The 14022-nt window shown below is 38.1% G+C and overlaps 1 protein-coding gene across 2 annotated transcripts in view; it reads left to right on the top strand.

Annotated features, from left to right (window-relative positions):
* Window positions 1–11759, top strand: part of LOC145780906 (1-phosphatidylinositol 4,5-bisphosphate phosphodiesterase beta-3-like) — a 72239-nt gene extending 60480 nt beyond the window's left edge. For both annotated transcript variants that reach the window (XM_082592565.1, XM_082592566.1), the window contains one exon: window positions 10211–11759. In XM_082592565.1, the coding sequence (XP_082448691.1) occupies window position 10211 (1 nt within the window). In that variant the 3' untranslated portion in view covers window positions 10212–11759. The remainder of the gene's footprint in view (window positions 1–10210) is intronic.
* Window positions 11760–14022: the final 2263 nt, after the last annotated feature.

Consider the following 14022-nt stretch of genomic DNA (forward strand, 5'->3'; position numbering starts at 1 on the left):
GACCTAGTTCTAACTGTGTTTACCCCAGTGGCGTACAGTCACCAATTTTTTTGGGTGTTCACCTTTTTTCAACAGGCGTTAAACACACATCAGGTTTACAGTTTGCTTAATTCCTGTTCAGATTATATCAAAATGAACTTAAATCAAATATATAGGTATTCAAAATATACTTATGTGATATAGTCACTGTGCAAATCAAGCATGTAATTGAAACTTTCTACAAAAGTGAACACTCAAAAAAGGATCACTGTTGTAGGCTACGCCACTGAAACCTGTACACTGTGTGAGTTGGCTAGACCAAGTGTGTGCAACGTGCGGCCCGCGGGCCAAATGTGGCCCGCGAAGAAAAATTGTGCGGCCCGCGAAGATGTACCAATTTTGAATTGTGTGCGGCCCGCGAAACGTGTTTATAATTTAGTTTAGTCTGGTACATGTGAACAATTCATTGTGGAGTGGATTATTGTAATTTCGCACCTTCTGTTAACCATTTTAGAAATTTCCCACCGGCCACCGCTAATCCGTTGTATTTAATTATTTGGAACGTCAGAAGATCAGAGGTGGAGCCCTGCTATTGTCTCTGGCTTTGTCGCCTTTTTATTTGATCTCTTGCTTTAGACCTTTTGTAGAGCCGGCTTGCGTCAAATTTAGCAGTTGCCTAATGTAGGCCTAGCTTATAGGCCTACAAGCAGTTGGATCAGAACAACTTCAGCCTAGCGGCTCCTTCCTTGCCAAATTTGTTGAACCAGTCAAAATAGAAAATTTGTTTAAATTAGAAGTAAAAAAGTAGAGGCTTTGGAAGAAAAAAAAATTGAAAAAGTGGCAATTGAAAAGGGCAAAACAAAACAATTGAATGAACTCAATGCAAGACTGCAGCAAAAAAACAGTATGCGAATGAGATGTATGGTAACATAAAAGGCTTTATGAACAAATTACGACTTTGGAAAGTCACATACAGACAGGAAATCTTTTCCACTTTCCAACTTTGAGAAACCATGGAATGCATCCTGAGAAGAAAACTGAATTTGCAGACCAACTTGAAAAATTGTTGTAGGCCTATGAATTTTTGGCTCGTTTCAAGGACTTGAAATCTCATAAACATTTGTTTGGTATATTCTCTTCGGCATTCAACACAGACATTGACAAAGCACCAGGTGATATCCAACTTGAACTGATTGATCTTCAAGAGAAAACGGATTTGAAAGCAAAGTATTTAGAAATGAATCTTGGCGATTTTTACCGAAAACATCTCAACCAAGATGACTTTCCACATTTGAAAAAGTGCATGGCTTCAAAAATGGCTCTTTTTAGCTCAACGTATTTGTGCTAACAATTTTTTCTAAAATGGGCGTCATAAAATCTCCCTATCGATCGGTTCTGACAGACGAACACTTGGAAAATGGACTTCGAATAATTCGCTTTATTGCTAGCACTTCCATTGAAGTAAATTTGGAAAAATCCGTGGGGAAAAGAAGCCAGCTGCAAACTTCTCACTGAACTCGTTTAAAGACTGTGTGACAATAGATTTAAATAGCAGTTTTCTTCAGAAATTTATACGTCTTAACTTATTATTTCTGCAAGGAGATCCCCTAATAATACCATATGAATAACAAAAAACTACTTTTTTGTGCCTGCAACTACTAGAAATCATATGTCAAATAAACATGCGGCCCACAGTTTCACCCAGTTGTTTATATCTGGCCCTCCTGTAAAAAAGGTTGCACACCCCTGGGCTAGACTACTAGATGTCAAATAGTTGCTTGATACTATCCCACCAAGCTTATGGTACGGTAAACATGGTTGTGTTCCTACTGTAGTGGGGATTTTTCTGTTTTTCATCTTCATTTGTTGTTGCATGTCCAGCAGAAGTTATGGATTTCCTTTTGCACATTAATCTACTATCCGAACATTTATTTATGATGTTTCAAATCCACCAAAGTTTTGCCACCTTTTTCCGTTAGTTTAGGCCTATATCGCTTATAGTCTTGCATTAGCTAGTAGCCTAGGCTACTGTTCATTCCGGGCACGTTAAAATGATGAAACATGTGACATACGATGTTGTTGTGAGATTAGATATTGAAAAAAGAGACTTGTTTAGTTTTATAGGTTCTTGTGCTGTAAGACCTGTATGACAGGATTCAAAGTAGGCTAATTGCAAGCCTATTTGGTTTTAGGAAAAATAATTTATCTGTCTATCATTTCTTATATTTAAACGGAGGCTATGAAAAGTCTTCTGTTTCAGTGAGAACTCAGAAAATGCGTTCACCAAAGAGGTAGCCTACCGTATTTTGTATTAAAAAAACGCCAATTCTACTCCTTCTACGAAAATCATATGTTACAGTATTATCTTATCGTGCTACTCATAGGCTACGTGCATGAATTGAAATTTTGGTGCGATAAGATTTGTCCAAATTAATTGGGGGTGAAAAAAAGAGTTCGCTTTGAGCAGAGTAAACTGCAGTGTCGCATCATACTTGTAGAGGTTTTCAACCACTGGCGCAGGTCTTGTTTCAGAAACTGATAGAGTGGAGTTTCCGATTGTTGTTGTTGCATGTAAATTATTTATCTTGGTAAGCTACCGCTAAATACAGAGCTGTTTTTAAAATGCGTTGTTTAGGCCTAAGGAGAGACCATAGGCGATCTCTATAACAGGCCTGGACACCACGTGCCCCCAGTCAAAAACTGGAGGCGGATGGTATAAATACACATTTTCTCAATAAGACTAGGGGAAGGTGGGGTTAGTTGAGTCATGTTTCAGATTTTTCCTTATATTTTTTTACCTATTGTAGATACACCTATGAAACTCTAAGTGAAACAAAGGTAACGAAGTATGCTTGCTACTACCCATTTATCAAAATGCTATCTCATGTTTAATTGCCATTTTTATTACCTCAAACATAGAGCACCGTTTGACTCAACCAACCCCACAGGCAGGGTTAGTTGAGTCAGTGGGTGGGGTTATAGTTGAGGCGCAATGGCATTTATGAGATGCATAAGTTTTTGGGTCTATATTGGGCACCGCCCCTATCTGGCACCTCTAATCTATACCATCAATAAACGTTTATTGTATTCAGGAGTGGGGAATAACCTACTTTGTACTGTGGGCCGCAAAAATTATTAACAATACCAGGCAGGCCACATGGCCCCAAATTCGCCCGTTTCCACAGTCTTTTCTTGAAAAAAGAGTCTTCACTGCAACCAGGACCAAATTTTCCTCGGTTATTTTACCCGACTTTATGTCGTTTCTCTAAGAAAACAAAAATAGGTCTTTACCGCAACCAGGCCCTTATTTCTCTCGATTTCGCCCTACTTCATGCCATTTCTCCAAAAAAAGTCTTCATACCGCCTAGACCCAAATTTCACACATTCTATCGAAATTAGTGACGTGAAATCTAATACTTTTCATGCTTTTTCCGCGGGCCACATTGTATTGCTTCGCGAACCAAATTTGGCAAAATTGGAAGTAGGCCTATTTGCATTGGAGACACATAAGTGGTCTCTGAACTAGCTGAATTCCGAGCAGAAGTTACGTTGGAACAAGCTTGATGTGCAGCACTAATATTGGTGTGTTTCGAAGGTTGCGGACAACTGATCCGTGTGTTCATTGATTTCTGAAGCACAGTTTTCAGCTTGAATCCGAACACGTAGGCCTAACTCTAAAGGTCGGTTGGTCATTTCTGTTGGAGCAAAATCTATGTCAGTGAAAATGTCTCTGTACACAGGATATATCCCTGTTGTCTCAAAACCGGCAGCAATATTTTTGTGGGAAAAAGCATTTTCATAGGCTTGGTTTGTAATGCCAGCCACATCATATATACTATAAACCTTTCCAGGGTTATTTATTTGCCAGGAACTCAATGCTCTGTTGTAGTAGGCCTTATCGGGCCATACACAGCCCTGTCCAAAGGCTGTAATTAATGAGATGTGTGAGGGTGTAAAACTAAACAGAAAAGTAGGCATAATGGATAATTTTTATAAAATAATAGCTCATTTTGTCCAAGTAACTGATTTAATAATGCACGTTTAGCAATTCAAATTCAGAAGTAAGATTTCAGCAGCCTGAAACTTGAGGTAGGGTTAGTTGAGTCACTGCCTCAACTAGCCCTGCAGCTATTGACTCAATCAACCCCAATCCTTCCTCGTGACTATTATTGAACATATTATCTATACGTAAAGCTTTATCGGTCTTACACAAATGTACTATGCTTAAGATAGCTATAAACTATATGAAACTTTGACGCTATCTTCGCTTACGCCTAGCATAGCTTCAGCATCCCAATCAACTTTGAGCTGAAAATATTTACTTTTTAGTCCAAAAAATGGCATTTTGGTGACTGTATAACCTGTATAACTTGCACGGCTGCTAAAGCAAGATGGATGCAGTTACCCATAATGCTTATTGTTTTTAGCAATTAATCTTCACGAAGTCATGCTTGGTTAGTCAGAAAACAATGGTGACTCAACTAACCCACTGACTCAACTAACACCACCTTCCCCTACATATTTTTGGAGTCAAGATGTTTTCTGCTAAGCATGGGTCAATAGAAACTATTTGGGGGTGATGCAGATTGTTTTTGACATCATAATGATATCATAGAAGATTATAATATTTTGTTTAATTGATGCATTTATACAATATATATGTACCTTGTAAATGAATGTGCCTTGCTTGTTGGCAGCACAAGAAAAACAGAGAATAACACAAAACCTTGAAACTACTGTAACTCAGTTTATTGCATTCCACATAGAACAGGAACAACCAAACTTTTCAGTACACAAGCACCATGGCCACCTGGAGATGTGGCCTGATTTGTCACATTTTGCAGATTTTGATTACAGCTACTGCTAGTGCTTGACTGACATTTTTTGAGATGTTTTTACTTTTTGCTATTGGTTTCCTAATGACAAAAAACTTTTTTGTTGCCTTGGGGAAGCAGTAGCAAATGAGAAAAATTAAGTTGAAAAACGCAAAATCAGACTGTTATTGAAAATTAACAGTCTGACTAAAATTTACAAAATCAAATTTTGTTTGTTTTTCAACATGTGAGGATGTTAAAACCTATTGTGTCATCTGGGGAAAAGAATAAAGAAAGCGTAAAAATCGAATTTTTAGAAAAATTTATTTAAATGTATGCCCAAAGTTAGAAAAACCTGGAAACTTCTGCAAAATGTGACAAATCAGGCCGTATCTTTAGGTGGCCATGCAAGCACCTATTAATTAATGCAACAAACTTCGTACCTCAAAAACCCAACATAATATAACATTGCTTAATGCTTATTATGCAGCTTCTGCTTCAGCTTCTAACCCTAACCATTTAACCAACCCATGGCCACCTGGAGATGCGGCCTGATTTGTCACATTTTGCAGATTTTGATTACAGCTACTACTAGTGCTTGACAAACATTTTTTGAGATGTTTTTACTTTTTGCGGTTTCCTAATGACATAAAACTTTTTTGTTGCCTTGGGAAAGCAGTAGCATATGAGAAAAAGTAAGTTGAAAAACGCAAAATCAGACTGTTATTGAAAATTAACAGTCTGACTAAAATCTTCGAAATCAAATTTTCTTTGTTTTTCAACATGTGAGAATGTTAAAAGCTATTGTGTCATCCGGGGAAAAGAATAAAGAAAGCGTAAAAATCTAATTTTTAGAAAAATTTATTTAAACGTTTGCCCAAAGTGAGAAAAACCAGGAAATTTATGCAAAATGTGACAAATCAGGCCGTATCTTTAGGTGGCCATGACCAACCTATTAATTAATGCAACAAATTTCGTACTTCAAACACCCAACATACAGTATATAACAGTGATAGAGCTTCGGTAAAGAGTTTGTCTTGTTGAACCAAAGGCATACGAAGCCGAGTAACGTGATCAAGTTTAACATCTTCAAGTTTATTACATAGCCTATAGAAACACAAAACTACGCAACAAATTAAGTATCGAACATTTTCGACATCACAAGATGTCCTCTTCAAGAATAACATACATACAATTTAACTACATCTGAATAAAATACAATGGTTTAATTAATCTATAGCTTAAACAGGAAAAGACAAAAATCGCAAAAAAACTAATTAGTTTTTTCGCACCTTGCCTTTCTATTACATCATGTGATCTGTTTAACACCTTTTGATGCAGTTACCTTTGATTCTCGTGGAGCCTATCGTTGAGTTTGAGCTAGTCAGAAGTACTGTGCAGTTTTTGTCTTTTCCTGTTTATAGATTTAGTCAACCATTGTATTTTATTCAGATGTAGTGTTATATGTATATTATTCCTGAAGAGGACATCTTGTGATGTCGAAAACGTTCGATACTTAATTTGTTGCGTAGTTTTGTGTTTCTTATATGTAATAAACTTGAAGATGTTAAATTTGATCACGTTACTCGGCTTCGGATGCCTATGGTTCAATATGTAACATTGCTTAATGCTTATTAACACATACTTGATAATTCAGGGATGGAGGAACCACGTGGGCCTGGGCCTACGTACTTTATTTTCTGGGTGGGCTTGGCCCACCCACTTTTGAAAGCCAAATTTCTTTGAAAAGGTAGCGAAAATGGCAAATCAGAGAGGGAGTTCCAAAAAAAGGTCTTCATTCATTTGATACACAGTAGTTTGATTAGCCTATCTTTGATAGCTCAATGATGAAATCCAATCTTCAAACTTTTCTGTTGAGCCCACTATTGATGTGCAGCACGTGTGGGTGTGGTTGCGTGTGACTGGTGGAGCAATCTATCAATCAATATAATTATTCTCTATGCTCTCTATGATTAGAACAGTGATATCATTACATAAGCACGTAGGCTACTGTAACTTATAATGCTGCATATTATTATTCAGGTGGTATTATAACTGTATGTGTATTTATTTGTGTGTAGGCTACATCGCCATATTTTGTAAAGCGCTATAGAACAATTTAACAATTTTGTAATTTTTTTGACCAAATCCGGCCCAAAAATGGAAAATTTTGCCTGTTGGCACGAAAGGCAATTATAAAAACGCAATGTGTAAACCAGGGGTCGGCAACCTTTGTCTAACAGCGGGCCAAAGCCAAACTTTACATTTTTGGGCCGGATTTGGCCAAACAAATTACCAAATAGGTCTGAAACCATTCATCAACTTGAGTTCAATAAAAAACAAATAATGTTGTACAGTTGACGGGGCAAGTTGTACAGTTGCACAACTTCCCCAGTCATCAATTGCGCAACTTACCCCATTCCCACTTTTTTCAAAGAACAGAAAGTTTCAAGAAAACTAGCAAGTGTACGAAAACATTTTAACTGCGAAAATACAACTAAAGCCTAAATCCTATGTCTACTGACCCCTACTGCTAAACTTTGACTAGTTCTATGCATCCAAAAAATCAAAATTTCGTTTGCATCCGAATTTAGATCCTAAGACCTAAACATCTTATATTGTTGATCAAGCCTAACCTGCCCAAAAAACTGATAACTGCGATTCACGTGTTTTAAAGGCATTATGGGTAGAATATAATAATGGCGATAAAGATTCATTACGCTCTTTATTTCCTTTCATACGGGGACTTGCACAACTTGCCCCGCCTTCTCCTACATGTTGGCCTTGTTAGGTGTGATTGAGCAACGATTTATGATATGCATTCAATTGGGTCCACATATATTAGGGGGTTGCTGTGTTACCAAATACGAGGCCAACATTAGAAGTTATGTGTTTTTAAAATCACAAGCGTACTGTATATTATGATTACTGCAACTTTAACAGTTTCTGAGATGTTTTTTTGCATGACAATGGAGTCATTGCTTTGCATAACTTATTGAGCAAAATATTGCACAAAGTAGTAGGCTACAATGTAGGCCTAATGAAGTCATATTCACAAAAATCACTTACATATAGGTCTATACTGAAAAATTCTGCTAAGTGACTTTTGGCAAGCATTTAATTTTACAACCAAAAATAAGCTATAGCAAAAACCAGACTATACTGACAATCTGACATGTTGCATCTTTTGGTACATTTAATCCTCCCCGATTCAAGTAGCCTACTGGGTATCAGAGCCAAATTTTTCATAGTAAAAGAAAGTGTCGTCACCACAAATTTCCTCTTTCATTGTAACATATCCATTATCCAACTAAGTAAATAATGGCTTGCAATTCATTGAATGATAAATTCTTTTCTATACTTGGCAATCCCTCAAACACTTCCACTTCTGATTTTTGCACTTTTATATGCTCTAAAATGCCATTCCTGGTGTTTTCAGGACAAAAAATAAAATTTTTAAGCAGTTGAAAATGAGGATTTTTAGAACTTTGAAACAAAGAGCACGAGGGATCAGAGAGAGAAAGCGAAAAATTAATGAATGTCATCACGGAGGTTGAAGATACTTTATTTCAAGAGCTCTGTGCCCCTGAAAAGAGCGATGTTGGTGCAGTGGACCTCACTAAAAGATTGAGGCTATATATGCTAAACCATCACAGCACGCTTAGAATAGTGATACCTTTCAGAGTAAGCGTTTTGAAGGCATGTTTTTGAAATACAACACACCAATACCATCCAGCGCGGCTGTGGAACGCATGTTTTCGCTTGGAAAGGACATTATGCGTCCCAAACGCAGCAGATTGTCAGACAAACGTTTTAAAATGCTAGCTTTGAGCTTGGGGGGAGGCATTTCCCCCCCCCAAGTCCCCCCCGACAACTACGGGCCTGCTGTATGAGCATAGATTGCAAACATGCCCTGCTGGTGCACACTGCACATACAGAAGAAATGTCAATTCCCTGATGCAAAGCAAGCTTGGTCTTGCTTATTGACAGTTTTTCGGAGACCTGGTGAACATTTATAAAATATGTTCCCCCACAACCTTGCCAAATAATTTCTCAAGAGGATCTGTTGAAAACTCACTAAACACAACAAACTCATGAGTCATGATCTGCTGATAAAAGGCTTCGAGCAAGATCAACTAGACTTAAGCAGGGGTGATGAAAAGCTGAGCTTGTTAAACTGGACAATTATTGTTGTACTTGTTTTCTTTGAACTCTACCCATATATTCAACTGAATTAGCCAACTGTGTTAAAATCTTCAGCTGAATGTCATTGTCAGATCTTACATCTCTGACTGGATCCTTAAAGCACAAATTACCCTTTCACATTGACAATCTTCCAAAAACTGAAGAAACACTTTTATGAACTTATTTTTGTGTTTTATCAACCAAGGTTTGTTTGAGATTGTTTCAAAATGTTTGAAAAATACCTATTGACTTGGTTTCGATCACAGATTGTATCACCAATCTCAATATGTAAACAGCACTGCTCAAGTTTATCGACAATAATGATGATTTAATCATATTGAAAGTCTGCTGTTAAATGATGAACTGGTATCATTTTTAATAAGAATTCGGGACCGCCAAAAACTACTTAACCATACCGTAACTGCTAGAACAGTGGTTGCTAATTGTTTAGAATTACCACATATTGAGCTTTCCAAAAAATCTTTCTTCCGTGGTTAGACATAGCCTACTAGGCTTGACGTAGGCCTGTATTTCGTTTATCAAAAGAAATACCGTAGGCTACTTGTTTCTGGCGACTCTGCAATGTTCTATCTAAAATAGCTTTCAAGTTAAAACCTTGCATATTATTAACTTTTGATGCAATTCTAGTAAAAGCGCTCTCTCTCTCTTCACTATCCTTGGGTAAGTGATACATTAAAATTTGTTTATTTCCATCGTAACCAGATCTGCATCCAGTAACACAACACTTTCTGCCCATTATCACATCACATTGGGGCTAGCGGTGTCTCTAAACTACGAAACATTATGTTACTTTCAAAAGCGCACAATTTAGACTGATTAGCTTGGATTCAATTTTAACTAATGTACTAAACATATCTGACACACTGGCCTGCTGGCTGGTGGCCTCTGCAGCTTTATTGCCAGGATAATCTAGTTTCACACATAAAACCTCAAATTTTCAGAAAAATCTGCAGTGCCTAGTGTAACTTTATTGTTATTAAGCATATTTAGCTCCCTGAATAACAATGCATTCGCAAAAATCGAAAGCACTTTGTGTGATAGCTATGAAGCTCGCTTGAATCATCCGCCTCCAGTTTTCGACTGGAGGCGCGCGGTGTCCAGGCCTGTTATAGAAATCGTCTTGGGATAGATGCAATATCGAATCACCCCTACAGAGAACGTTCTACATTTGTTGAAGTTCACATAAATTTCAAGCTGTTTTTTTTTTTTAGAGGGAGAAGAATTTTGGAAGAAATCGTAAACAAACATGGAAGCATATTGAAAAGCACGTCACAAACTCTACAAAATTTATGAACTTCTTGTGTTCACTTTGTAAATGTCTGTTAAAAAAGATTTTATTTGTGTTTTTGTTCTATTTTTTTAAACAATACTCTGAGTTTTATGTCAAGTCATTTCAATGATGAAGTAGCTATGCGTTCATGTGGATCACCTCTTTTATTAACTATAATAGTGTTTAGTAGTACATTGATTTAAGTTAGGCCTATAATGTTGGTGTTGTGCAAGTCTCCTCTGGAGTCTATTGAAGCCCTAACCAACACTGGGGATTCCTCCACGCTTGATTTTCTTCACTGCCTCCTGTAGACTCTCGGCTACAAAAAGATTTGAAAATTTTTGCATTTTGGCTGCTTGGCCACTTCAGTTGCTTGAGTTGAATGATAAGTTGAATATTTCGCTTTTTGGACAAGAGTTTCTTACATTTGTATAGAGACATTTCAAATATTAAAATGAAATCGTTAAAATTGTAAAATGGGTATAGCCTACCATTTATTAGTATCAGGTTTAGCAATATTTTACTTGCGCTGCCCATTTGGATTGTATCATTGTAGCCAAGGGCGTCCGCACATAGGGGCAAATGGGGTCAGCTGACCCCCTTGGAAAATTGTTGGATGAAAAATGAAAATGCGAGAACATGCAAAAATAGGCAATTTTCTGGAAGGGGGGAAGGGGTGAAGGTGATACGAGCGATGACTGGCTGGTCAAGCTCTCCGATTGTGATCATCACCCTTCTTCGGGAGTAGGCTATCCCGCTTCCTCTATTAATTTACGAAGGTACCTACGAGCTACCCGTAATCGCAAAATTCGACAACTTGAGCTCGTGTACTCTCAGAACCACATCCACATTACTAGTGCGGGCACTGGCTTTATCTCACATATATCTGAAGAAGGATAATTCACAGTTTCAGATAAAATCATCTCGTAGGCTATTTTGTGAATTCAATGAAGCTGTTCGTAACATTGAATCATACAGAAAAAAAACAATCAGCCACCAGTTTAGTTAATTAGTTCTTGAATAAAAAGTGAAGTCGACGTGGGTCTTTGCCGAATTTTTCGATGACTTTTTGGATGAACGAATGTTTGTCCGAGTTCATTCGGCTACTAGCAGTCGGTCGCTGCGGAAACCACACAGTTAGGCTATGACAAAACAAAGTGCAGTATACCGAAATGGATATATTACACCTTACGCAAGGTTCACAAGCACGATAATAGTAGGCTATGCAATAAAACGATTATATAACTCTGATAATTTTTGCTCTGGCCAGTTTTGATAAAAATCCGTAGAAATGTAAACACTGATAATAATGATAAATTGTCTGGATGGTGTAATGGTCAAATTTTCAAAAAAATTTTGCATCCTGCCGAAAGGGAAGAGTGAACTCACCTTGACCCCCCTAACCGAAAACCTGCGGACGCCCTTGATTGTAGCCTATATGTTTTACTGCAATGCGTTACAGGAGGATGGTAAATTGTTGTCAGCTCCTGGAAAACAAAGAAATGTTCAGCATGTTTGTTTGTTTATCTTTATCCTGCATTGCGGGAAAGCGGACTTGAGCGCTATGCATCGGTGTACACCTTCCGACATACACCTGACCCACGCTGCAGCCGACGGCAATGTCTGTTTCCGGTTGTCTACTCTACTTATGACTTAAATTTGGTACTACCCATAACTCGAAATCGATCACTAGGTAGAGGCAGTTATCGTAAAGTTTCTTGCCCAGAGAAACAACAGCAAGTGCGGGTGGCTGGAGTCGAACATGCAGGCTCTCGACTGCAAGCCCAACGCGCTAACCACCCGGCCACGAGCATTTAGCGCAATGACCAATAACATTGTCATAAAAACTGTTAGCCTATTTTGCGTTTGCGCGTAGATGAAACATCAAAGCAATGTTAAACGAAAACAATAGAGTAGTAGCTTATTATCCGAAATGGAAACTCTTCAGCATATTTAACCACGATTTTCTTAAAGGTGTTTAGGCAGAAATCGAAAAGCCTTGGTAGTGTGAATACACACATTGAACCCACGCACATTCAGTGGGCTTAATTTACCATGTTTTACCATCATCAGCAAACTGGCTAGATAAAATCCATCACGTCTCTGAAAAGTTAAGAAAAAAAAAAGTCCAAGCATAATTCGTCCATGCGTTGCATGGTTCTAGCCTACTGTTTTCTCTAGTTTAGATCTATTCAAATCTTATCACCAAATCGTGTTGCCGAACGAAACCTTCCAAAAACTGCTGCTGTCACACCCATTGGCGGCTTGAAATTCTGCAAATTGAGTATGGGTCTGTGTAAGCTTAGTGCTACTCAAACGTTTCAACGCTTCATGAATGAGGTTCTGCGTTGTCTGGACTTCGTGTTTTGTTATGTCGGTGGTGTGTTTTCTTTAAGATCGGCTGCGTAGCCGAGTGGTGAGAACGTCTGCGCGACGTTCAAAGGACGTGGATTCGACACTGGTCACAACGGTAAACCATAATTCGTAACGGTAAACCATATCTCTTCGTGGGAAAATTGTAACATAAGATTTCCGGATCCGTTCGTCTGTATGCAATGACCGAAAGAAACACTCTTTTAAAAACGTTTATTCAAAAAGTGTATTTCTGTAAAAATAGCCCAAGGCTGTCGAAATTGGAATGCAACGCGATACACCACTAAACTTGTCACTACAATGCAAATTACTTGGATAAAGACGGAAATTTCGTCCAGCTGGCAAGCACTAAGCAAAACAGTTAAATATGCGACCAACTCTCAAGTAACAATTTTAAGAATGACGAGAATACATTGCAATATCTCAAACGCACGTAGGCAGCTACTGTGACGTAATAATGATAAGCAATCGATAAGTTATTCAAGCACCTGTTCAAGTTTGGCTTACACTTGTTCAAGTTTGGCTTACACCTGTTTAAGTAATTAAAGATTTAACGATGATATAATTGTAATGTTACGCTGCAGCTGCAATGTTTTACAGGTCTTGCAAACGATTGTGCAATCTGCTCATTTTTTTAGAAATATTCCATTACGTAATACGCTAAGATTCAGTAGACCTAAACGGTTTTACATGACGTTTGATTTGGTGAACAATTGTCTGGAACAGACACCGCTCCAAAGCACTCGGCTGTGTTTCGGCAAACACACTTAATGGCAAGCCAAAATAAGGAGAGCAGCTGACTCGAAGACTATACGGTATGTCACTTTTGTTTCAGTCTGCTTCCTGTCGTCTGTTTTATCACATCTGTGATCGCAGTGTACTGTATGCCTATATGGTATCGCAATGGGCGCAAATAAAAACACGATTATTCTTATTAAGAATAAGGAAGAACATGTGACCCACCTGAGGCTTGTTTTTCTTCGCCTGACCCACTACGGGCTGAATCTAAATAAAAGAAAATGCGTATTTAGTGTCTTGGAGGTAAAATTCTTAGGCCATAAGATCAACTCTTAGGGCATTCAGTCCCTCACCGGGAAGGTCGGAGCAATCCAGAAGTTTCAGAGCCCACTTAAAGCAGGACAGCTCCGGAGGTATCTAGGTATTGTAGAATTTTGACGCGAATTCTACGTTAAAGAATATCTTTCTCACTGGCGCCAAACAGTGGATTGTATTATTATATGCGTCGCTCAGTTAATACGGTTATGCGCCTACAACAGACAGAGAAACAAGCCAAGTAGATTGAATCTGAACACGGTCTTGAGTTCTGTTAGTTTATTATGGCAGAAAGGTTGCAAGATCACAGGTCAGAAGATCACAAGG

The sequence above is a fragment of the Aplidium turbinatum genome, chromosome 12 (genome assembly GCF_918807975.1).
Source record: "Aplidium turbinatum chromosome 12, kaAplTurb1.1, whole genome shotgun sequence".
In the NCBI taxonomy this organism is placed as follows: domain Eukaryota; kingdom Metazoa; phylum Chordata; class Ascidiacea; order Aplousobranchia; family Polyclinidae; genus Aplidium; species Aplidium turbinatum.